This window comes from Chelonoidis abingdonii, chromosome 8 (assembly GCF_003597395.2).
Source record: "Chelonoidis abingdonii isolate Lonesome George chromosome 8, CheloAbing_2.0, whole genome shotgun sequence".
Lineage (NCBI taxonomy): Eukaryota > Metazoa > Chordata > Testudines > Testudinidae > Chelonoidis > Chelonoidis abingdonii.
The window spans coordinates 50593271-50620359 of record NC_133776.1 but is presented as its reverse complement, the minus strand read 5'-3'; the positions used below and the strand labels follow the sequence as shown (position 1 = coordinate 50620359).

The 27089-nt window shown below is 44.8% G+C and overlaps 1 protein-coding gene across 1 annotated transcript in view; it reads right to left on the bottom strand.

Moving 5' to 3' along the window:
• The window catches only part of DBR1 (debranching RNA lariats 1), a 30462-nt gene extending 4747 nt beyond the window's left edge, over positions 1 to 25715 (bottom strand). Inside the window, exons 1-7 of the mRNA XM_032763601.2 lie at positions 25488 to 25715; positions 23169 to 23293; positions 15040 to 15120; positions 14149 to 14234; positions 11213 to 11437; positions 9775 to 9855; positions 6944 to 7089 (exon numbers count right to left, since the gene is read on the bottom strand). Of these exons, the coding sequence (XP_032619492.1) occupies positions 6944 to 7089; positions 9775 to 9855; positions 11213 to 11437; positions 14149 to 14234; positions 15040 to 15120; positions 23169 to 23293; positions 25488 to 25684 (941 nt within the window). The 5' untranslated portion in view covers positions 25685 to 25715. The remainder of the gene's footprint in view (positions 1 to 6943; positions 7090 to 9774; positions 9856 to 11212; positions 11438 to 14148; positions 14235 to 15039; positions 15121 to 23168; positions 23294 to 25487) is intronic.
• Between the last annotated feature and the right edge of the window lie 1374 nt (positions 25716 to 27089).

The window sequence follows — 27089 nt, the reverse complement described above, 5'->3', positions numbered from 1 at the left end:
AAACAGACATCACCAGCCATTGTCCAGCGGAGGAGTTACAATTCAGTGACACACTTGCACAAGGCCATGCCAGGGAAATTGCTCAACCTTGCCTGGAGACTCAGCAATGCCCACCAAACATGCCTGGACTTGTGTTCTCCGAGCACATGGACTGAGGGTATAAAACAGAAGACAGTGGCCACATGCTGGGACTTTTCTCCTTCCACCACCTATGCTGCAAACAACAAAGACCACCCAGAAGACTGAAGATGCCAACAGAGGGGACTGGCCCAGGTTTAAGGACAAACCTGTATATTTAGGACTGCAATATCCAGTGGGGTGAGAAAAAAAGCTTAATCTATATGTTGCCCAGTCTAATAGCATGCAGTCTAAACTCTCAACCCTTATATTTTATTTTGGTAACTAACTAACTTTTTGCCTATCATTAATAATCACGTAAAATCCATCTTTTGTAGTCAATAAATTTGTTTAACTGTTCATCTTTACCAGTGAGTTTGCCTGAAGTGTTTGCTAAGGGTGTTTGCTCACATTTACAAAGGCTGGTGTATATCCACTTTCCATTGATGAAATGGTGAACCAATTAATAAATTTGCACTGCTTGAGCAGTGCAAGACCGTGTATTCCTGATGTAGAAGGCTGGAAGGATTTGGCTGGTGCCCCTTTCTCTGTGTGATTCTTGAGTGGCTCTGGGAGCATTCGTGCAATTTAGCTGGGTGTAGGACTCCACATGCTTTAGTGCTCAGTGATAGCACCTGAAGAGGCTTGCTGCTTGTCACTACAAGGCACAGAGAGACAGCCCAGGCTGAAGAGAGTTAAGGGGCACAGCGCTCCCACAGTCCCAGGCTGCACCCCAGGGATCCCATGGCAGAAGGGACCTTGAGAGATCATCTAATCCAGCCACCCATGCTGAGATAGGATCAAATATACCCAGAGCCTCCCTGACAGGTGTTTGTCCCACCTGTTCTTAAAAACCTCCAAGGATGGAGATTCCACAACATCCCTATTTCAGAGCTTAACTATCCTTATAAAGTTTTTCCCCCAATATCTAACCTAAATCTCTCTTGATCCAGCATTAGCCAATTACTTCTTCTACCTTCAGCAAACATGGAGAATAACTGCTCACCATGCTCTGTATAGCAGCACTTAACACATTTGATGATTTACCAGGTGCCCCTATCAGTGTTCTTTCAAAATTAAACATGTCCAGATTTTAAAAGAAAACAAAACAAAACACAACACTTTCCTTAGGTCATATTGTCTAAAACTTTTATAATTTTTGTTTCTGTCCTCTGGACTTTCTCCAATTTGTCCACATTTTTCCTAAAGTATGGTGCCCAAAGCTGGACACAGCACTCCAGCTGAGGGCTCAGCAGTGCAGAGTACCTATTGGGTTCCGGGCTCAGCAGTGCAGAGTAGTACAGAACAATTACTTCACGTCTTACATATGACATTGCTGTTACTATATCCCAAAGTGACCTTTGCCTTTTTTGCACCTGCATCACATTACTGACTCAATTTGTGTTTCTGCAACTTCTATTTTTGAGTCCAGTTTCTAGTAGTAGCATGCTTTGTAAGAAGAGTAGAACATTTGCAAGCTAATGTATGACATTGCAAGGTAAAGGTCATGCTTGGGTCTCTGCCAGAATGTAGGCCCAACAAATCATTCTTCCAAGGAGGGAAGGCTACATCACCTGGATGTCCATAGTACAATAAGATCTATTGTTTAGGAAGTCTCAGACATTTGATCCATCACCAAGGCTTCAAGATAAAGTGGCCTCCAGAGCTACAGTCTGTTGCTGGATTAAGATACTGATCAGAGACTTACTACTGCAGCAGGAAAGTTAACTTTTACTCTCACTTTACAGTGGGAGGGAGGGACACGTGTGTGTGGCAGGCAGGGCAGTGAAATCCTTTTTAATGGATATTTGCAAGGCTGTCTTCTGCTTGCACTTTTGCCAAAGTTTATAGAATAGATTCACGGCTTGCAGGCTCTGGAGAAAGGTGGTGGAGGCAGTAGTCAAATACTAATCCCTCCTATACTAAACTGCTTTGGGTGGTTTCAACATCTGGACTTAGTAAAGAAAGTTTCATCTTTTTAACATTTTTCATTCTAAGGCTCCCTGAAGATTTGGATGCACATCACACCAGCAAATCATTTGAAGCTTTTTGCAGTATGTTGAAGTTGCTACTGCTAAATGTATCAATTAATGGCTGTTGAATACTGTCAATTGACGGACTTTGTTTGGTACTGCTTTAATTGTATTCAGCTGAAAATGAAGGAACAGCTAGTGCTGTCTGTGATATGAAATCAAAAGCCTTAATATTCTGGCTCAATCTGCACCTTGGGGGGAATTATAAACCGAACATCTGAACTGGTGAAGAAAGAGGAAGCTATTAGAAGCAAGCAAAATTTCTCCATATCAAATTTACATGGTGCTTTACAAAACTGATTAAAAATCTTTCCAGCTACAGGAAGCTTACAATCAAAAACAAGACATATACAAAAATATTGAAACAGATCAAGAAAGGAAGGACTAACACTTCCAATAAGAGGGTAAGAAGTGGTTGAAGAGGTGGGTTTTGAAGAGGTGTCTGAAACGGGAGAAAGAGGGCTAAATATATAAAAGATGTCACCTGTTTTCCTGAAATGAGACCATACTTGCATATACAGTACACCCTTGCTATAATGTACCCCTGGGGATCCAAGTCATTCGTTAGGTGTAGCCAGGGGTTCCTTATATCAGGAGAGGGGAATAGCTCCTCCAGCCCCGGGGGAGCACATTCAAGCCCTCCACCTTTGCAACCCCAGGGCCAGGGAAGGATTCAGTGACCATGTTCACTATATAGCCCAGTGGTTGTCAAACTTTAGTAACCCAAGAACCCCCATTTTGATCTAAAATGTTGCCATGGACCCCAGCCCCCCCCACCCTGCCCACTCAGCCCCATTCCATTCCTTCCCCCAAGGCCCTGCCCCCACCCCTTTCCATTCCCTCCACTGAGAGTGCCCCATCCCCGCTCCTCTTCCCCCCCCTTCCCCAGCACCTCAGGGAACAGCATGCAGAAGGCACTGGGAGGGAAGGGAAGGAGTTGATCAACAGGACCCATGGACCCCTTAGAGTTCCCTCATGAACCCCCCCAAGGGTCCACGACCCCAGTTTGAGAAACACTGCTATAGCCCAAGGTTTGCTATTGTGAAGCATGTTATAGTGAGGTTCTACTGTACGAAGCTGCCTGATTGCAGAAGTTCCTCAATCATTAAAATCTTCCTGAAAGGAGTTGTCTGTCTGTCTATCAGAACAGCAAAAGAAATGAAAAGCAGAAAACACACTTCCGCAACACCTTCCCCAGAGGTAATGTGAAAAATTTCCTACAGTTGAGTAAATCAGAATCATACCCATCAGAACTGCTCATCTACTGTAACATATACGCACAAGGGGCTAAAGCTCTGGATGAAACTTGCTCTTGGGAATAAAGTCAGCACAAGGCATGCATCATTTAAAACTTAAGTAGGGTTTAGATGGAATAGCTTTGTGCTGGGCCTCTCAGTATAGGGATGAACTTGACCCAGAGTGTATTAGCCATCTTCTCTTTTATAGTAGTTTAAGAGGCTCTTCCATGGGTTGCAAACATGATTTTGTCCTTGAAGTCTGTGTCTGCACAAACTATATTCGTTAGGCCATACATATTTCTTAACTTTATAAAGCAATTTAATGTATCTTATTAAACTTGTATTCATATCAAAATGTTGTAGACAAAATTGAATGCATAATGACAACATTTAGAATGGATATGCTTCTGCAACATTAAGGTCTCTTTTCAGTTGCTTACAACTGATCCAACTTCTACCTTTTGGGGCTGAAATGATCCATGCTTGGTCTTTGCCCAAGACCAGATTTTTTCTGAAAGCTTGAGTACAAGTAGACTGGCTTTGTCCGAGTACAAGGTACACTATTTTTCATTTGAAGGCTACTCTAAAATTGGCTCAGTGGGGAGGTAGTATAAACCGGAAATGTGCCAGATACATAATCCTTCAGTTACATATATGCCAGTATCTATTGTCAAAGCTTCCCATGCTGGCAAGTCTAGGACAAATCCAGCTGAGAAAATGTCAAGAAAAGACTTTGCTCTCGGTGAGACTTAGACATCTTGCAGGCTTACTGAACATCTGATGTAATCAACTCCACTTTCCAAGTACATTTGCTCTTTAGGATCAAGGTCTCTTGTTTAATCACCAATGTCTCTACAAATACACTCAGACCGCCTTAGACACAGACAGTTATCCAGGTACAACAGAATATATGCCCTTTCTTAGGGCCCCAAGGGAGGTAAGGCTTGGCACTGGAAGTGCTGGTCCAGGATAATAAATTGCAAAAATTCTGCTGAGACTGCAGAATTGGCACATATAGGGACATACCCAGAATAACCAGGAAGCATAAGAATCCACCCAAGTTCATTTCTTGAGAAACTGCCTTTAAAGTGGCTCCATTGTGATACTTTGTATCCTAAGAAAAGTTGAACTTTTTCAAATGCAGAACTGAGTACAGACTCCTTGCTCTGGAGACAATGAGAAAGACTCAGATCCCCATGTTGTTCTCATCCTCCAGAACCCGGGAGATGGCTGTCTATTCAGAAAGTGGCTTAGGGTCTCAAGCCCTATTTGGCCAACAAGTCTATTGCATTGTGCTAAGTTGCTCAAGGTTTCACACCAGCCTTTATTCTATCTCTGTACGCTACCATTTCCAGGACCCAGTGGTTGGACCTTGTTTGGACCCAGGTCTGGAGGAAGTTCTTCAGCTTCCCCCCTATTGCTAGGACTCTGCACCCAGAGCTTTGTACCCAAGGGCTGAGTCCCCAGTGGAGTGGAGTTCTTTACGAGGTTTCCCTACTTTGTCAGGGCTCGCCAAGTACAGACCCTTCCCACTCACGTCTCTACACAGAAGAAGCTCACAATGTTAGGCTGGGTTGGAGCCTGAACCCTGCCTAGGGCTCAGGCGCTCTGAGTTGTTCAGTAGGGCTAACATCAACATTTGCTAAGGGAAGATTCCTCTATTGTACATGAAGTTGAGGGCCACAGACTGTCCCTATAGCACATGTGCTGCAAAGTGTCACAGGACTTCCTTTAAGCCTCCAGCATCTTGCTGCTTTCCTCTAGCAGCAGCCTATCAGGAACAACATTCTCCAGCTGCTAGAGAGAGCAAATAACTGAAGGCTGAATGATGGTCAGACTCTCATAAGCAAGGATGGGGGCATTATACAAAGTTTTACTGTTATCTCCATCTACTGATTGGGGGACTATAGCCCAAACATCTGGACTAACATGGAAGACCAAAGAGAAACTGATTTTTCAATCAATAAAGAATTTCACTGAAACAAGCCAGCATAATCAGGAACAGGAAAGTCACAACTACTGGGGGGAAAAAACTGAACTTGTACTTTAAGTAACAATTGGCTGCATTTTCTGTTGTGATGATACAGGCAGCCCAATGTACACATATGGGCTGCCCCATTTTTTCAGTTTCGTGTAAGACTGTTTCCAGTCTAGCAGCAGCAAAGGTGGGGACTCAGCTCTACACATTTCTTCAAAGCAGCATGACTTTCAAAGTCTGAGACCATTTAAACGCTTAGGTGAATAAACACAGCATTTTAGTCTCTAAAGCTGGTTAGCTCTTTGCCACCAGGACTAATGAGAGCTCACATTTTTACAATTTTTGCAGCCATTGAAGACAGCAGTGAACATCAGCCACCCAGGCTATGGCTCTGAACACACAGTTTCTCTAGAAACTGCAACATTAACAACCTCCCTCAGAACACTACCCTTGCCATCAGGGATGTCATCTCCCTATATACCAACATCCCTCACAATGACAGAATTGCTGCCTGTCTGAAACACCTACAAGATAGCGGCCAACACTCAGATATTCACTTTAAACACATCACCATACTCATCTATTTCATCCTCACCCAGAACTTTACATTCAACACCACATAACTTTGTCCAAACCAGGGGACTAGTCATGGGTATTAGGATCGCTCCCCAATATGCCATACAGCCCAATGGATCTAGAACCCAGGCTAGTAGAGCTGCCAAGTAGCTGGCATCTCCATGTGCCAACCAACAGCAGCTGTAACCAGCTTGCACTCTACTGCCCACAAACCGCTGTGGACACAGACCATGGGAAGCCCAACTCCTGGCTCCCAATAGGTTTTTATAGGACAGGGACCCAAAGGGGTATTCCAGGAAGTGTCCAGGCAACAGTGTCGATCTCTTGTAGCTGCCGTGACCATTCCTGCTCCTGAATTCCAGGCTTCATCTTTGGCTTGATTTGGACTTTGCCTTCTGACTTAGAACCTGAAACCTGACACAGACTCTGACCCTTGATATTGACTCTGGCCTGGAACCTGACTATGAACTCCTCTACGACCCCCAACCTCAGGTTTCCCTCTTCTTTGACCTATGGTCCCAACTGCCCTTGTTGGGATTTTGACAGTTTGTCTGGAGCACTCTCCCACATGGTGGAGACCTACCCTGGGGGAACATGAAGGCAGTGGGCCACTCCCTGCCTGGCATGCCCTAGAGGGTATTTGAGATGGCAGAATGGGTTGACCACTCCCAAGAAAACCACCCCATGCTTCAAGCCCAAGCATCACAGCTCGCAACAGAGAACCAAGCTCTGCACAGGCAATCCACCCAGTTCCATGATGAAAATGTGGCTCTGTGAGGCCATCTGGCATAGCACGCTACAGATAACCAGATGCTACAAAAGATGGGGGCCTGGATGCAGGACGAGAATACTACACTATGCACTGGCTGTGCACCCCAGGCCCCCAATTAAAAGATATTACCTCACCCACCCTATCTCTAATATCCCAAATCTCCCTTTTCAAATGTATATGCATATTTTCAACACAAAGAAAGCCTAAACCCAATACTCATTTTACTTACTTTGCATGGAGGCCATTGTTTTCAGGCATGTTCCATGTGTTTGAAGTCACATTAATAAGATTGTTAGTAGCCTTGAGAACAGCAAGCCATTCAATGTCATATTCCAGAGAATCAGATGCGTTGGGGTCATGGTCTATATCTATTACCTGAGAAAAACAATATTGACAAATGAGGCATTTAATTCAACCTGACAGGAAGACATCATTCTATCTTTAAGCATTATCTTCAGGCAACCAGTTCTTAATTAAAAGCTCAGTATACCTGCCCACTGAATAAGGCAGGGGTTCTGTGAAAACAGTAGTATGTAATCACGTAATTAGAGACTATCATAACACATATGCACAAGGAGGCTGAATTAAGGCTGCACAGGCAACATGAATCCTAGTGTTTCCTAACTTTTGAGTGCTTGACTTTACTTTTAAAGTTAAAAGTTGAAAACAGTTTGTGGGCAATATATTCAAGAATCTGCCCAGGTGGGTGCATCTGAGATACAAACTAACAAGCAGAAGTTACTTTTTAGTCCATTTGTTTCCACCAATCCTGAACTGGTTTGTTTAACCCTTCCCTCAAAAAAAGGAAGGCAGTGGGGAAAGAACAGTTGCATCTCCCAAGAACTGCATTTATAGAACTATCCAACCTATAATGTTTGGCAAAATCTGAACAGAGTTGCTTTTCTCTTTCAGCACAAGAAGGGGATTCATAGGGTAAGGAACATCGCCTGTTTTAAAGGATTCTGAAAGAGATCCTGGGCCTTTTGAAGATAGCCTTGAAAACACAGAACTGATCACTGGTGTTGTATTAGTCACTGATTTTTCTCTATACTAGTACTAGCCATTAATAGTCTTCCCTACAGTTACGTGTAGGATTGACCTTGGGCAATGGTCTTGATATTTGGGTGTAAAGCAGTGCATGTACTGAGCATCTGTGTGGCTTCTTGCCACAAAAGGTAAAGCTCATTAGCTGGAGAGACAGAATGATCTAGTGGACTAATAGCCAGGAACCCCAGTGTTGTACCTCCCATCTCTGAACCAGACTATGTCTCTGGTTTTAGTCAAGTTCCAAACTCCAGACTACAGAAAGGCACTCTTGTAGACCGCTGAAAACCCACTTGGCCCTGTTTGTAGGAAGCCAAGTCTTTAAGAATTAATCTATTACTTCTAATGCAGAGTGCCTCGTGATGCATCTGCCAGGGAACACTTTCTTCAGTACCAATTTAATTCTCCAGTCCCTGACATACCTCAATTATTAGCCTGGTTCCTGCTGCTATTACCCCAGTAAAACAGGTTGATGTGACAGTATTTGCATAGCAACTGCTGAAGCTTCTGCCAAAGATGGAATAACTATCCTCTTGATTAAAGCATCTCACCCCACTGAAGGAAGGGGACATGTCCATGAACCAGTGGCAGATTCGGGGCTGTGGGTGCAGCAGGCCTGGGTCAGGTAATCCACTTTCCACCTCCCCTAGAAACAAGCATGGGATTCAGCCCCCACTGCAAGTTCAGGAAGTGGCCAAGATCCACCACTTTCAGACATTTGGCAGACGTTTTTTGTTTGTGTGTCTTTCCCAGAATGGGGCTAAGTTTCCCAATGGGGCAGGATGAGATGGAGGAGGATACTCTGGCTGAGCAGGGATTGAGGAAGTTTGACTGGCAGTAGTACATAGAAGAGGGGGTTCTTATGTGAAGGAGAAACTGGAAGAAATTGTACTGTACTTCTGGCAAGCTTAATTTTGTTGATTGTCTGTATCAGTTTGTCTTGTATTTTGGGGCAGGGACCATTTTCTTTTCCATTTATATAGTGCCCAGTGCAATACAATCTCAATGCCAGGTAGGGCCTTTAGGCCCTAGAGCAATACAAATTCTAAAAAGTCCACTACAGATAGAAGGAAAAAGTCCTCTTTTGGGTACTGTGAGATATTGAATTCAATAAGACGTCTGGATTGGATTGTCTTTTAGGATTTCTCTCGAATTTCATACCAAATAATTGTCCTTAAGGGGTTGTGCATTGGATCACCAGCTACGTTTCCACCCTACCCTGGTCAAATTCTCATCCCACAATCACCTGATCACAGTATCATGAAATAAGGGAGGGGGGGAAAAGCCTGTTTAGGGGCTCTCCCTCACCAGGACAGACTCAGGAAGTTCACTTTCCTCAAATGGGGGATCTTGTCTTTTTCCATTTTTATTTCCCTTAGGCTTATGTTTCAGGCATTTTACAGGGGCCTTCAGTTACTTAGCTACTGCCTCCAAAGACAGAAGAATACATGGGGCTAGATGGTGGCACCAGGACACACCCCATAGTGAGGTGGGGTCCATTGTTGCACCTTCCCAGGAAAGAGGTATTAAGTCACAATACATCACAATTCCCTCCACAACCCCCACTTGCTTCAAGAAGAGGGGTGGGAGAGAAAAGTAATTTAATTCTGATCTATACCAGCAGCAAGTTACCACTACACACGCTCCACTGGTCAGCACGTTGAGGGGTCAAAGCAAAAGCTCCACATACTCCCCCATCCTCATGCTCTATAGTAGTAATAAGTAAATACACAGTGCCCCTCATTCCTGTATCCTGCTACAAAGTCCTGGCAGTTTGTACAGGGGCATATGAAGGGATTCTTATGACCCCCTATTCCTCTGTGCAGACCAAGAGAGGATCCTCTTAATTTTCCACTACCCCATTAAATCTTCTTCCCGTACATGAGCAGCAACTGTGAGATTTAATTCTCTGGGGATGGAAGAATCATTCTTCAGCTTCCTGCTGAACTGTGAACTCCCTAGCCCAGATGTATAAAGTACTAAATGGTAGTAGATGACCACTTACGGTGGTCTTACCTGCAGGAAGTCTCTGTGTGGCAGACATTTATCCAGAGCCAAAAATTTTGTTGCTTTTGGCAGCTGTCCTTCAATGTTTGCCTAGGAAACAGGGAATGAAACCATTACTGGCAATGCTGAAGATTCTCTGAAATATGACCTTTCTAATAACCAAATTATACATGGAGATTCCAGGGCAGAATTTAAACATTTTCTATTAAAACTGAATATTCCCAAGTTCCTAGAGATAAAAAGGGAGGACTGTGGTACAAAGAGGGAGAGCTTGAGCTGAAGTCAGAGGAAACTGGAGTAGATGACAGCAACAATACTGGGGGGGAGACACAAGTCTCCTTCAGCTAAAGCAATCAGGTTTAATCAAGCACACAGACCTTGTCTATGCTACGGACTAAATTGCCTACTGCATCCATCGCAGCAGCAGGCATTGATTTAACAGGTCTAGTGAAGAAGAAATAAGTCAACAGGAGAGCATTGTCCTGTCTACTTAATTAATCCACTTTAATGAGACACAGAAGCTATGTCAACAGGAGAGCATCTCCCGTCAACACAGCATTAAGTCAATGTAAATTACATCAACTTAGTTACATAAAACTTACATGGCATAACGGATTGACTTACATCGCTAGTGTAGACTAAACCACAGACTCAGAAGCTCGGAAGGGGCTATTCTCATAAGGGACAGAAAGAGATTTGCCAAGACAGGAAGCTCTAGAGACGAGAGCTGTCAACTGTTTGTGATTTTTATACTGTCTGGAGTTTACCAACTGTTAAGGAGCACAAAGAGAATGTAGCTAATGACTTTGCTAGTTTGCATTACTCTGGTTGACAAGAAATTAGTAAATAAACCAACAGGTCTAAACCTAGCAGGTTTTCTGGCTTTGTCTGGGCTACTCATGAACTCTCCCTGTCTGCTCTAACCCTTGCCATATTTCAGGCATCAAAAAGAATACCTGGTTATTTGAGACGAGTATCTTCCCTGAATTGCTCTCTGCCCTCCTTTCACTATATTTACAGACTATCTCCTTCACAAAGTGAAAAATCCAGCTATTTTTAAAATTAAATATAATTTTCTAGTTCAGCAACTCAACTTGTTTAGTGACCATCAGGGCAGAGTAATTTATAGTTTTAAGCCAATCTTTTTCAAAACAAAGTAATAGTTCTACAAATAGCTTCAAAAAGTATCTTATGTCTTATAAACAGAATAAGTTATAACATTCTCTGTCTTCATGAGTTAAGAATCTTTAGATTATGTTAAATCTTTGATTATTAGGGTGAATTAATAGTTAATATAAGTAGGAGTTCTTTCTATAAGCGATATGAAAATACATTTATAAAAGAAAAGCAAATAAGTTTTTACAAAGAGAAAAATGTTTGTGTGGATCTGGCTACTGGCATTAGAAACCTGAGATATACACATGACATGCTTTTGTTTATTTGTTACCTGATGCTGCATTAAAGCTGCAAATTTTACATGAAGATGTGCTGAGAACCAATACGTGGGTTGAAAGTGCTGCAGAAGCTCTGAAGCAGCAGGGCTTCCCAATGTATTATTTTCCACTTCTTGGCGGAAAAAAGATTTCATTTTAAGAAGCTGTTTCTTGTTTCCATAGTGATATATACTTCTTGGCCAATCATGTGACATAAATATATCCATAGGATGCTTTAGCTATAAAGCAAAAAATAAACATAGAAAAAGAACAGCACTTGAATGAATACCAATGAAGGGAGAGCATACTTGATTCTTTTTGTCTGACCAGAGTGGATTTTGACTGACAGTCTTACTTTCTAAATACTGAGGTTATACCACTGGATGCAATCTTCCAGAGTGCCACTGAGTTTGATCTTGCGTTCTCTAAACTCTATGGTTTGTGCGCCATTTTCTTGCTTTCCTTGGGACAGGTAAGCCAGCCTTTAGTGCACAGTATCATTTTGATATCTCTCCTCAGAGGCAAATGTCAAGCAGTTATAAGGCCATAAGAATTTCTAAAATTATAGCCATAATAACAAGTGCTATATACAAAGCAAATTCACACAATAGAAAACGTTGGAAGAAAGTATCACTATACTTGAATTATAGTTATTACAAACATAAGTTAGTTATATTCTATTGGCATACATTATCTTATTCTGAGCTGGCAAGCTACTTAAGCATGGGTGAGATTCCCTGTGTTACTCTCAATCCCCATCTATGCTATTTTCTTGAAGTATTTTAGCTATCCCCTGCCTAAAGGCACGTCAATAGCTCTTTTAAAACTGCATAATAATTTTTCCATCTCCAAGCCTGTGATTTTTCTAGCACCATGCTCAGAGATTTTCATAGTGCAGTAGGTCAGTTTCATTCTTTTGCAACTTGGGAAAGTTCTGAGCTGCAGGAGCATCAGTCACTCATTCATTCTGGCTACATCTAAGCTACAGAGCCTATGTTGGCACAACTACATTGGTATAGTCCCCTAGTGCTGAAATAAGTTCTGTCAGTATTAGTAACATGACCTCCTAGGACATTAACTATGCCGACAGAAGTCCTCTTCTGTCTGCATAACTGTCTACACTGAGGCTTTTGTCAGCATAGCTATAGCAAAGGTTGTGTTTTGGTTTGGGGTTGTTTTTGTTTTTTAAATACCTCTGATCAACATAGCCATGCTGATATAAGTTTTAAATGTAGACCAGGCCTCCAAGTGGCTACAGGAGGATTAGGTTAGGAGGCCAAGTATCAGAGGGGTAGCCGTGTTAATCTGTATCCACAAAAACAATGAGGAATCCGGTGGCACCTTAAAAGACTAACAGATTTATTTGGGCATAAGCTTTCATGGGTAAAAAACCCACTTCTTCAAATGCATGGAGTGAAATGCCCGAATAAATCTGTTAGTCTTTAAGGTGCCACCGGATTTCTAGGTTAGGAGGAACCAACCTCCCCCATCACAGCCACCAACAGTCTCTGAATGGGAACAGAGGAAAAGTATTCCTTTTACTTTCCAGGAATCAGAGATGGGTCTTTTGGGGAGTGATGGGGACTTCCTTCAGTGCTGGAAAAATCACAAAATGCAAAGTCATTGTGACACTTCCCACACCACGTTAACGGTCTCTGCAGGGATGGCAGTAGGTATTTAGAACGACAGTACCTTACCTTCCCTAACCAAGAATGCCATTCTCTGTACCCAGCACAACTCCAGTGGAACACTCCTATTCACACAGTCCAATAAACTCATTGTGCTCCATGCAGCAGGACTATTCTGGGGAGTATTCGCTGCTGGTTTGCAGAGATCCCACTTCACAAAAAGGCTGAGGGAGAGACAGTATTGTGATCTCAGTCACTCCCTCTTTAGGGTAGGGATCAAAGGAAGCAGAGTTAAGGTTACATGGGAAGCGTCACCTTAACTCTGCATTTTCTTCAGGGAAGCTGACTGCTCCCTATACTATATGGGCAGGAAACTGAAACCTTGTCTTAGTCAGGAAGAAACTTCTAGGGTTTTCAGGGGAGAGAAGCTACAAGCTCCAGTGCTGAGAGCTCACTAGCGTCTGCTGAAGCCCTGTAGCCCATTTGAGGAACCATGACAGCCTGGAAGAGCAGATATGGCACTTGAGAGGGTCGCCCTGCCCAAGAATACAGGTATCCTTGTGCTGGAGTGAGAGAGACTAAAGAGAGACATGAAGGTCCTCCTTCCACCCCACCCACAGACATCTTTGCTCCTGCCATATCCTCACACACCACAGGGAAATTGAGGCAGGTATCCCTGCTCACCCTTCCAGACCTTCTCCCAAAACACACTGAATTAAATACTCAGGAAATTCCTGAGTTTTCTTTGCAAGGAATTAAGGCTGATTAAGTAGCATTCCCCTCCTCCCACACAAAGGGCCAGTCAATGCCACACCTTTTAACTATACCCCAATCCCAACACAGTACATCTCTGCTAACAGTGCTAGACTCTGCATCACTACAGGAAATGTCCTTCAGTTTCCAACTGAAGCCCACTAGTTTCCCTCAGATGCTAAAATAAAACCTTAGCTACAGCCTCCAGCTTTCCCAATAACGTGCACGGGTTAAGTATGCAGTGTAAGTCCCCTTGAATATTTCCTGATATTGCAGAGGGTGTAATTAAGGATTTGCATCATGCTGTGAGGGAGACCTGTGTGATGTGTTTCTTTATCAACTGAAGAAGGCAGTCTTGAGACAATGCAGAGACTAGTGACAAGGCCTGTAGAATTACCTTTCTATTGCGAATAGCAGAAGCAAATTTTGATTGTGTCAATGGAAACAGATAATGTAAATTCGAATCACCAACATGCTCATCTCTAGATTAGCCTAATCTCATGCAGTATTATCTACCCTCTTTAAAAAAAAAAAATTAAAAAAAAAAAAAAAAAAGCTTTTCTCCCCACCTGTTTGAGTTTGAAGACTTCAATATTCCTCACATGGTACGCACTTCTTACAGTCTGCTGATTGTATGGAGGACACTCAAAATGACCTGAAACATACCAAGAAAAACTGGTCACACAAGAGATTGGTTTCAGAGTAGCAGCCGCGTTAGTCTGTCTCCGCAAAAACAACAGGAGCACTTGTGGCAACTTAGAGACTAACAAATTTATTTGAGCATAAGCTTTCGTGGGCTACAGCCCCACTTCATCAGACACATGCAGTGGAAAATACAGTAGAAAGATATATATATATATATACACACACACACACACACACAGAACATGAAACAATGGGTTCCTAGAGGGAGCAAGGGGAATTAAATTGCAAGGAGTGAGCCTGTCTTGGGGTGTTCAGAGTGTAAGTGGGGGAATAAAGCCTTGAGACTTTGAAGCTCTGAAATTCAAGTTGAGTCAGTCCCTTGAGATTTATATACAAAACACCAACTTACATAATCAGTTTTATAGATAAAACTATTAACTAAAGAATGCTGCCAAAGAAGCATTAGGATGATTAGCATTAGGATGATTGCTACAAAGACTTGTACATCGACTGGAAGCTCTTTTTCTGATCATGCTTGGCAACTGACTGCCAAAGTATTATGAGCAAGCGTTTAGGTGCTCCAGATGTAAGACACCTTTGCTGGTGTCAATGGCTGTTTTCAGCTTGAAGAGTCTGCACACAAACACATGGACTCAACTGTGGGAATCTGTTCACGGGCAACTTTGGAGAACTTCTAAATTCTCCAACACACACACTATAAATAGAACACCTAATAAAAAGAGCATGGAACTTTAATTGCAAGATGTTTCTGAATGTATATGTTAATAAAAAGTCAACGTTACATAAAATATTACCTTTTTTGTAATCATGAGATTTGAAAATGCCAGAAATTCCACCAATTCTTACACCACGATATTTTACTACGCCTGCATAACCTAGAATGACAAAAAAGATTAAAATAAAATTCTCTGCATATCAGGAAAACAAGGAGCTTTCAAGAATTGTAATCTAGTCTGTTTAACTTTAACACAACGTGCATTAGGTACAAAAGAATTGGTTCAGATAAAATAACTCATTCAGAACTATGGTTCAAATGAGTTACATTGTAGAAAATGTTCCCTTGCCTCTGCATTACTTCCAATCCCAGACAAAACCTATCATTGTAGAAAGCAATTTTTGTATTTCTAACCTGCCCAAAACAATTGAAGTCATTCACCTAGCAGCACCACACATTTTCATGATTTTTTACAAATAAAATAAAACTAAGTCTTACAATTTAAGACTGACAAAAATAAAAGCACAAGGCAAGTCAGTCATTTGGGGATAACTGAAGGTGAAAAGCAAAGACTGATTGAAGATTTTTAAAGAGAAATTTGAAGGATAAGAAATACTTGGCAGAAGCAAACACGGAGACTTTCAGTCATACAGAGCATGAAAGACGGAGAAAAAAAAAAAGTAAGATGAAGAGAAGGGAGCAGTAAAGGGAAATATTTTAGAAGTAAGATGAGATTTAGGAGGGGGAGAATTATAAGAACGGCCATACTTAGACCATCAAGCCCAGCATCTTGTCTTTCAACAGTGGCCAGTGCCAGATGCTTCAGAGCAGTGGTCACCAACCAGTCAATTGCGATTGACTAGTCAAACCTGGAGCCTCTGCCAGTCGATCGTGATCTCCAGCCACTAAAAGTCTGGTGGCGCAGCACATCTAAGGCAGGCTCCCTGCCTGCCCTGGTCCCCAACCACTCCCAGAAGCGGCTGGCATGTCTCTGCGGACCTGGGAGGGGGTGGGGGGGCAGGTGGCTCCGCATGCTGCCCCCTCTCCCAGCGCCAACACCACAGCTCCTGTCAGCCGGGAACTGCAGTCAATGGGAGCTGCGGGGGCAGCACTTGCTGCCCTTGGGGAGGGGGGGGGAGAGGAGGGAGAGCAGCAGATGTCCACATGTGCCACCTCTGCAGCTCCCATTGGCCGCAGTTCCTGGCCAATGGGAGCTGCAGAGTCAGCACTGGGGGTTGGGGCACCAGCAGTGCATGGAGCTGCCTTCCCCCTCCCCAGTCCACAGAGACATGCCAGCCACTTCTAGGAGCGGCATGGGGCCAGGGCAGGCAGGAGCCTGCCTTAGCCCTGCTGCACCGCCAACCGGGAGCCACCTGTGGTAAGCACCTCCCAGACAGAGCCTACATTTCGCATCCCTCCTGCTCCCCAACCCCCTGCCCCAGCCCAGAGCCTGCACCCAACTCCTTCCCAGAGCTTGCATCCCTCACCCCCTCCCGTACCCCAACCCCCTGCCCCAGCCTGGAGCCCCCTCCTGCACCCAAACTCCCTCCTAGAGCTTGCACCGCTCACCCCCTCCTGCATGCCAACCCCCTGTGACAGGCTCAGCCTGGAGTCCTCTCACCCACTCTGAACCCGTTGCAGGCTGGGGCCAACCCCTCCGGCACCCCAGCCTCCTGCCCCATCCCAGTGAAAGTGAGTGATGGTGTGGGAAAGCAAGGAATGGGGGTGGGGGGAATGGAGTCAGTAGGGCAGGGCCTTGGGGAAGGGGCAGAGTAGATCCTTAGGTTGATCTTAAATTCAAAAAGTGATCTTGTGTGTAAAAAGGTTCGAGACCACTGCTTCAGAGGAAATAAAGAGAACAGAACAATTATCAAGTGATCTATCCCGTTGTCCAGTCCCAGCTTCTGGCAGTCAAAGGCTTAGGGACACCCAGAGCATGAGGTTGTGTCAGTGATCATCTTGGCTAATAGCACTGGTGCACCTATGCTCCATGGTCTTATCTAATTCTCTTTTGAACCCCATTATAGTTTTGTTCCCAAGGGATGTTGTTAAGCCAAGTGGGTTTTTTCTCCCCTTTATTATAAACTTTTAGTTTTAAACACTGAAGGATTGGCTGGCAGCGTAGTATTTTGGGTAAGATCCAAACTTATACTGACTTGGTAATGTGGCTGACCCTCTGGGGTCAGAAGAACATTTTGTATATGTGAGCAGTTTTGTGTTTCGTTTTTGAAAACAGTTCTCACAGTCCTGGACCAAGGTGTGGCCTGGGAGCCAGAGAATTGAAATGCAATAAAGGTGGCTGTGTGATTTCTTTTTTGCTTCTTGATAAGCAGTGTGGGGAATCAGAAGCACAGTTTGTGACTGGTTGGGGAGTTTAACTTCAGTGTTACTCACAGACTGGTGGGTATTTGCTCTCCCTTTTGCAGCCTGCCTTGACCTTAGCATTTCCAGTGAGGCCTGCCCCAGGCACCAAAGGTCACATTGGTGTAGTTAACATAGAACCGGATCATTTGGGTTTTGGATCAGAACCCCATGCTATTCAAAATTTGAAATTTAAAACTGAGAGTGTCAAAGGTTAAGGTTAGTCACAATGAGTGATCCACAATCAAAACTGCAAGCCCCGAGCGTCAGCGTCTTCAGCACGAGAGAGAAACGGGAGAACTTCGAATGCAAGTGAAGCAAGCCTTGGCCCAGCTGGAAAAAGAAGCTGCAGAGACAGCCAGGCAAGCTGAGGAAAGAACTAAGCAAGCCGGAGAGAGAGAGAAAAAAATCTCACAGGAGGTGAATGGATCTGCTGCAAGCTGAGACCGATGTTGCCAGGCTTAAACTCCAAATCAAAATAATAAAAGAACAGCAGGTACCATATCCTGGAATCTCAGCTCCTCTCTATAGCAATAATGGAGATAGAAACTTAACAGTTTCTAAGAATGTTGGTATGTCATTTAATAATGATGTGGTAACTATATTAATCAGGGTAATGTCATAACCCAGTCCCAGATAAAGCATGAACGTGAATCCTTTGTATGTTGTCTGTAACAGGCAGATTTGTAAAGCAGTTGCATGTGTTTAACCAGGTATGCTATAACAAGGAAGACAGTGTCTCAAGCCTTGGGATTGTGGAAAATAGCTGTTTGTCCAGTCAGAAAAGCAGTTTATATGGTGAAGAAATTTCTGAATGTCTGTCTAATATCTCAGAAGTGAATCTGGAGTTAAATGAAGCACAGAAAGGTCAGGAAAACATTTCTTTAAAGAAAATTAGAGATGATGGTCAGTGTGAAGCCCTAAGTGAGGAAGGAAAGGAGAGATTTCTAGTGAGTGATGGATTCCTGGCAACTGAAGTTTATAAAAGTGAGACTGAACAAAGTAAAAGTGATTTGCTTAAAGTAACTCAGTATGATGAGCCGTTGTTTGTAGAAAGCAATAGTTTATCTGTTGGAGAAAAAACTGTTTCCAACTCTTTGTCTGTTGCAAATAGCAGTGTGCCTAATGAAGCAGAATGTACTTCCAAGTCCTTTATCTGTGGAGCAGACAGAAGGTGCCCGTCAGCCTATGATGGTTGAGGAGATTTCATTTGTCCCAGAGTGGTTCTGGACTTGACTGAAACCCAAGAAGGAAGTGTTCCTAACCTTGTGTGGGATAACCTGCATTTTACTAGCGAGGAAAGCTGCAGAGGGAAAGAGTGACTCTAACCCAGGCCCTCCATACAGATGCACAATCCCGATGTGGCCTGGCCCTCAGGCCAAAAAGTTTGCCCATCCCTGGACTACAAACTGTCAGGAACAGTATCCCTGATGAGGTCACAGCATGCTTGGTGGCTGAGCTTTGTGACTTTGTCCTCACCCACAACCATTTCAGATCTGGAGACAACTTACACCTTTGAGTCAGTGGCACTGCTATGGGTACCCGCATGGCCCAACAATATGCCAACATTTTTATGTCTGACTTAGAACAACATGTCCTCAGCTCTCGTCCCCTAGCGCCCCCCCTCTACTTGTACTACATTGATGACATCTTCATCATATGGATGCACAGAAAGGAGGCCCTTGAAGAATTCCACCTGGATTTCAATAATTTCCACCCCACCATCAACCTCAGCCTTGACCAGTCCACGCAAGAGATTCACTTCCTGGACACTACAGTGCAAATAAGTGATGGTCACATTACCACCACTCTATACTGGAAACCTGCTGACCGCTATACTTACCTACATGCCTCCAGTTTCCATCAAGGACACATCACACGATCCATTGTCTACAGCTAAGCCCTAAGATACAACTGAATTTGCTCCAATCCCTCAGAAAGAGACAAACACCTACAAGATCTTTATCAAGCATTCTTAAAACTACAGTTCCCCTGGGGAAGTGAGAAAACAGATTGACAGAGCAAGAAGGGTACCGAGAAATCACCTACTATAGGACAGCCCCAACAAGGAAAACAACCGAACACCACTAGCCACGTACAGCCCCCAGTTAAAACCTCTCCAGCGCATTATCAACGATCTACAACCTATCCTGGAAAACGATTCCTACTCTCACAGACCTTGGGAGGCAGGCCCGTCCTTGCTTGCAGACAATCCCTCAACCTGAAGCAACTACACTCTACACCACAGAAACACCAACCCAGTAACCAATCCCTGTAGCAAACCTCATTGCCTACTCTATCCCCATATCTACTCTAGCGACACCATCAGAGGACCAACCACATCAGGCACACCATCAAGGGCTCATTCACCTGCATGTCTACTAATGTTATATATGCCATCATGTGCCAGCAATGCCCTCCTGCCATGTACATTTGCCAAACCAGACAGTCCCTACATAAAAGAATAAATGGACACAAATCGGACATCAGGAATGGTAACATACAAAAGCCAATAGGTGAACACTTCAATCTTCCTGGACATTCTATAACAGATTTAAAAGTAACTATTCTTGGGAACAAAAAAAATTCAGAAACAGACTTCAAAGAGAAACAGCAGAACTAAAATTCATTTGCAAATTTAACACCATTAATTTGGGCTTGAATAGGGACTGGAAGCGGCTGGCTCATTATAAAAACAGCTTTGCCTCTCCTGGAATTGACACTTCCTCATCTATTACTGGGAGAGGACTACATCCACCCTGATTGAATTGGCCCTGTCAACACTGGTTCTCCACTTGTGAGGTACTCCCTTCTCTTCATGTGTCATTATATAATGCCTGCATCTGTAACTTTCACTCCATGCATCTGAAGTAGCGAGGTTTGTTACCCACGAAATCTTATGTCCAAATAAATCTGTTAGTCTTTAAGGTGCCACCGGACTCCTTGTTTTTGAGGATAGACTAATACAGCTACCCCCTGATACTTCTCACCCTTTAGAGCAGGGATCGGCAACTTTTGGCATGCGGTTTGCCAGGGTAAGCACCCTGGCTGGCTGGCCGGCCAGTTTGTTTACCTGCCATGTCTGCAGGTTCGGCCGATCGCATCTCCCACTGGCCGCCGTTCGCTGCTCCAGGCCAATGAGGGCGGTAGGAAGCCGCAGCCAGCACATCTCTCATCCCGTGCTGCTTCCCGCAGCCCCCATTGGCCTGGAGCAGCAAACCGCGGTCAGTGAAAGCTGCAATCGGCCAAACCTGCAGACACAGCAGGTAAACATCCGGCCCGGCCCGGCCCGGCCACGTGCTCACCCTGGTGAACTCCATGCCAAAGGTTGCCGATCCCTGCTTTAGACACTTGGAATTTGTTTGGTATCTCTTTAAGACAGAGTCCAGTCTCTAAGCTGGTGGTGATGGATGATCCACAAGCCAAACATGCAGGAGAGTGTCTGTATAGATGTTCATAGAACAGAGGGCTGCAGTTGGTGAACACACCTAGCCAGTAAAGAGATTCCTGTAAGCAGGGAAGTTCAATTTTCAACCTGCTAGGAGAAATGGACGGAAAGGGACCCAATCCTGCTGAGGGGAAGAAAGAGTGTACAGCCTCAAAATTGATAGCAGCTAAGAATTTGAAAGCTAGTGTCTGGGTTGATACAATCTACCTGGCAGACAAGGGGGAAGATTTGCCCTATAACTGGTGGCACCGAGGACACACCTGGTCAGCCAAAAGACTTAGGGCTTGTCTACACTGGCAATTTACAACACTGCAACTTTCTTGCTCAGAGGTGTGAAAAAACAACACCCCCGAGTGCAGCAAGTTTCAACACTGTAAAGCACCAGTGCAGGTAGCTATGCCCCTTGTGGAGGTGATTTTATTAGAGCACTGGGAGAGCTCTCTCCCAGTACTCTGCCGCGACAACACAAGCCACATTAAAGCGCTGCCATGACAGTACTTTAGCGTTGCCAGTGTAGACTAGCCCTTAGTGAGACAAGAGGAATGGTATGACCAAGACATTTATAACAATGATGGGTAACAAATTTGGTCTAATCAAACCTAATTTCTAATAAACTGAAGCGCTGAACAAAGGACTGAATGACCCATCCAAGCTGTGGATGTATTCCATAGGGACTTTCAAGCCAGTAAACTCACCAGTACTGCTAGGAACCTGATGGACTTTGAAGTCTTTGTATGTGTGTGACTGCTTTACCATCTCTCTTCTTGGTCTTTCTTTTCTTCTTCGTAATAAACCTTTACTTTTAGACACTAAAAGATTGGCTGTCACAGTTGTATTTTGGATAAGATCCAAACCTATACTGATATGACAATGTTGCTGACCCTTTGTAGTCAGAAGAATATTTTGTATACCGAGCAGAGTTTTTTAAATAAATTTGCACTGTACTGGACCTATGTGCTGACTCGGAGCCCGAGGACTGGAATGCAATAAAGGGAGCTATCTGATTTCTTGTTTGCTCCTTGATAACTAGTGTGGGGAATCAGCAGCAGTCTGTGACTGGTTGGGGAGTTTAACTACAGTGTTACCCACCAGTCTTGGGAGTATCTGCTCTCCCTTTTGCAGCCTGACCTGACACTGACATTTCCAGTGAGGGCTGCCCAAGCTCCACCCGGTCACAATAAGTTCCACAGGCTGAATCTGCATTGTTTGAAGTAGTACTTAATTATGATTGTTTTAAGTCTATTACCTGTTAATTTCATTGGGTGACCTCCAATGCTTCTATTATGCAGAAGTGTAAATAACACATCCTTATTTACTTTCACCACGCCATTCATGATTTTATAGACCTTTATCATATCATCCCCCTTAGCTGTCTCTTTTCTAACACAAAATAAGATCTTGTAGATAAAAGCAAAGAACCTAAACTTAATCCAGAAAGCAGTAAGGCCAATTTAGTGATAGGAGCAGGAGAGAAAGGTCATTAGCAGCGGCATGTCCAACTAACTGGAACAGAAATAGACTTGAATGGAAACAGGACAGTAGTGAGGGAACCAGACAAAGGTGGGTTACATTAATTGTCAAAAGTGATCAAGGCACAGGGAAGGGTGTTAGGAGTAGTAGTGATAATAAAGAAGCTAGTTTGGACAATATTAGAGCGAAACCACCAACAAGAAATAAAGTAAGAAAATAGGTCAGACAATACTCAGACAGTGGTCCTGGGAAATAGGAAAGATAAGCAGAGATGAGAGAATGTAGCATGAGTAAAGAAATTAAGAAGGAAGATTAAATTCAGTTGCAGAGAGAGTTTGATATGATAGTTGGTCATCTACCCCTTATCCCATCAGCTTGTCAGATCGTCATGCAAGCATCGCCATCTTCGTCTGTACAAGGCAGCACTGAAGTCTGCCTGCTTACCATCTTCTTTGATGCAATCCATCCATTTGCAGGTCATCCAACAGGAAATTTCAGAGCCAATTTGAAATCAAAGATTGGATAGAAAAGTTAAGGTGGAGGGTAAAGAGAAAAACTGGCAAATTCTTAGCATAATTTAAACATTGGCACTTGGAGAATACAGAAAGAAACCAAAAACAGAACGCAGAAGTACTGAAGTCACTAAAAACAAAGACTTGGGTTCATGAGATAACCCAGACAAAGACATCTTACTATATTCTGCTAATCTTCAATTGAGCATCTGAAGCAAAACTGAATCCTCCTGAGGTTCTCCCAACAATATATAGCCAGTACTCCAAAAACAAAATTCAAAACAATAATATGCATCTCAACCAAGTCAGAAATCTAAGAGTTTATAGAAAATACCTCAATATTTAACCCCTAGAAGTTCAAGCCCATATTTATTCAATAAATCTGTAAAAATCGAAGAATTAAGTGACATTCCATACCAAGGTAATATATGTTTGGTGCCACCCATCCTCCATATGGCAGTTCTTGCAAGTGATTTGAGGCTTCATGATTACCCCCAATAAAGATCGTGAGAACAGGAGCCTTCTTCTCTCCCGAATAATACCTATTTCAGAAACAGAAAAACAACATCTTAACAATACACAAGTGATATTTCAAGATGTTTACATTCTTAAGCAGCAGAAGAGAGTGGGCCTACACAAGTCTACATGCAAAAATGTTGGATTTTTAAGTTTTTTTAAAAGATAGACATTATCTTACAGTCCCAAAGTAGCAGACAATGTGTAGCCTTCAGAAAGCATCAGCCACACAACCTGTTTCATTCAAACTGGACACCATTAAATTAGGCTTGAATAAAGACTGGGAGTGGATGGGTCACTACACAAAGTAAAAACCATTTCCCTGTGCTAATTTTTCCCCTACTGTTACTCACACCTTCTTGTCAACTGTTTGAAATGGGCCATTCTGATTATCACTATAAACGTTTTTTTTCCTCCTACTAATAGCCCATCTTAATTGATTAGTCTGGTTAGAGTTGGTAGGGCAACACCCATTTTATCATGGGGTGTGTGTGTGTGTAACAGTAACCTGTTATCTTGAAGTTGCAGTGCGAACAGAAACTTTAGGAGATGCTGATGACTAAGTAAAGGCTGCTAGATTTCCTCCTACTAATAGCCCATCTTAATTGATTAGTCTGGTTAGAGTTGGTAGGGCAACACCCATTTTATCATGGGGTGTGTGTGTGTGTGTGTCTTCCTACTGTATTTTCCACTGCATGCATCCGATGAAGTGGGTTTTAGACCATGAAAGCTTATGGTTGAATGGGGGCAAGGGTCCGGGGGGAGGGGGGGCTGTCAGGAAGGGGGAGAGGGATTGGATGGGGCAGGGGTTCCAGGAGCGGTCAGGGGAAAGGGGTGTTTGGATGGGGCAGGGGACCCAGGGGGGCCATCAGGAATGAGAGGAAGGGTTGGATGGGGGTGGCAGGGGGTAGTCAGGGGACAGGGAAGGGAGAGGTAGATAGGGCAGGGATCCCGGGGGAGGTGTCAAGGAACGCAGGAGGTTGGATGGTGCAGGACTGTCGGGGGGCGGGCCATGACCCCCCTGTGGGGTGAGAAGAGAACCGGTTGTTAAGATTTTGGCAGCTCAATGCTGGTGAGGGGAATGGGAGGCTGAGGAGGCAAGCCGGCAGGCAGTGGCGGGCAATGAGTATGCAAGCAGGGAAGAAAGGAGCTGAGAAGACGAGCGGGGGGGAGGTGACCTGGGGAAGTGGGAGTCTGAGGAGGTGAGCGGGCAGGCATTGGCGAAGGGGGGGGGGGCAGGTGAGCTGGCAGAAGGGGAGAAGGGCTGAGGAGCCGAGTGGGTGGGCAGTGGCAGGAGGGGCAAGTGAGCCATGGGAGGCTGAGGAGGCAAACAGGCAGGCAGTGGCAGAGAGTGAGTGAGCCAGCAGTAGGGGCGGGGGAATGAGGAGACAAGCAGGTGGTGTGGTGCTGAGGAGATGAGCTATGAGTTGATGGTTGACCTGTTCTGCTGCTCTGCTCTTGCTCCCATCCCCTCTCCAAGGGTTGCAGCTGGCCACAGGTGCCACCTTCCAAGCCTTCCTCATTCACACCTCACTCATGCACCAGAGCAATTGATTACAAAGTGGGGGGGGGAGATTTTATTCTACTTCTAACAAAAAGACCTTTTTCTTTTACCTTAATTATACTACCTTAAGGGCCCGCTATAACATATTACCAAGGTTCAATACCACTGTTTCAGCGAGGTGGCCCTGGGAAAGGAAGGTTTGTTTCCTCTGGGGGGAGGGGCAGCGTTTCAGGGGGGCTTGGTGGTGCTGCAGGGTGTTTCAGCAGCGCTGGAGGAGGTTTGGCAGGGCCAGGGGATTTCAGCCCTCAGCTGTTCTCTTTGGAGTAATATGGCCCTTGCCGCTTTACGAGCTGTGTAGGTCTTAAGGTGCCCCACGTACTCCTCGGTCTTTTTACTGAAAACAAAGCTACTGTTATTTATTTGTATATGAAAACGACAACGCTCAGTTTTGGGCCGCGTTTCAGTTCAGGGGGACCCCGCCTTCTCCCGATCTCTGCAGAATCCGGCAGGGACGCGGAGTGCGTAGAGACCCCCAGGAGACGCGGGAGGCCCGGGCCTGGAGGCAGCCGCCGTTAGCGGCAGGGAGGGCGGTTCGAGCTCGTTACCCAGCGAGTCGGGGCAGAGGGCGCATCCTTCCCCCGCTGTAAGTCCCCGGTAGCGCATCTGGCAGCGGGGGCCGCGGGACTCCAGCGCGAGCGGCCAGGCCCGGCGCTCACCGGTAGAAGGTCTGCATGTGGCGGTACTTGGCCGACACGGCCATGCAGCGTAGGTCCGCCTCGTTGCGCACGGCCTGGAAGTCCCCGCAGCACAGCAGCAGGTCGATCCGCACGTTATTGCGCCGCTGCAGCAGCTCCAGCGTCTCGTAAAGCTTGTCCAGCTCGCCATGGCAGCAGCCGGCCACCGCCACCTTCATCCCGCCGGGCGGCGCGTGCTTAATGCGTCACCAGCGCGCCTGTACGCCGGCCCCCTCCCCCACGCCCGGCTGCGGCTGAGCTGCGGCCGCGCCAGAGCCTGGCGTGCGCGCTCCCGGGACACAAGCGGGACGTGCACGTGCCGCTCTGGACTTAGTGCAAAATCCGGGCTCTGTGCGTGCCTGGCCACGTGCATGTTGTGTGCACGTGGGCTTGCTGCGTGGAGGTGCCTTTGGGTTTGGGAGTGTGCAGTCACGTGAATGGCCACCGTGTGTATGTGTCCATTGCGCGTCCATGTGTGTAATAGCGCCCCACAAGCGCATTATGTTCTGTGGGAGCTGTTGGCAGAAGCTACCAGTACCCGTCCAGCTCCATGCACACAGTTCACCGGACAGTCAGCCTTTTTCTTCAATTAGCACAGGACTCAGCAAGTTCTGAATAACCATTAGCAATATCGCCTTTTTCCAGAACTGCGACATTTATATAGCATCTTTCATCCATTACATTTTCCATGTAAAAGAGGCAAAGAGTTCTGTGGCACCTTACAGACTAAAAAAACGTATTGGAGCATGAGCTTTCGTGGGTGAATACCCACTTGGTCGGATGCATGCTCATGCTCCAATGCGTTTGTTAGTCTATAAGGTGCCACAGAACTCTTTGCCGCTTTTACAGATCCAGACTAACACAGCTACCCCTCTGATACTATTTTCCATGTAGTTTGCAAATAATATATTCCATATAAAATATTACATTAAAAGACTGTTATGGTTGCAAGGTCAAACACTTTAAAGTTAGGAAATGCCAGAATTAAGGTTCTCCTGCAGGGACCTCCATCAGTTGAGCTAAAAGAAAAACTCCATTAGCTGTTAGCAAAGCTAACTTAACCTCTATTAAATGCCCAGAATGTTTTATTAACATAGAGTTAAAGTTATTCCGTGGCTGGCATCTTGTGCCCTTCCAGAATGTAGCCGGCTGCTGCCATGGTGCACTGGACTGGCTTAAATTAAACCTTTGAAAACCAAGAAACACAAACTTAAGGGACATGCTATCCCAAGGGAAGTGAGAGAACATGAATATGTAGGAGGGGTTGGGACAGAGATGAAGCCTCCACACATTCCTCACTGCACAGCTCTGATCCTCTCCTTTCCACTCCACTCTCCAATGTATTCTTCAAACACCCCCCACACTCCTCCTTGCTGCTCCAACCCACATATTCCTTCCAGCTGCTCATAGACCTCAAACACTGCTCCAACACCACTCCAGCTCTTCCGACATTCCCTCCATCACACCCATTGCTCTGACCACACACGTATCTCCTGCTACTATGAGTTCACACACACAAATACTCTGGTCTGTCCTTCACCTCTGTGCCCGCTCCTTCCTCCTCCTTGCCACTCTGTGTCCCTA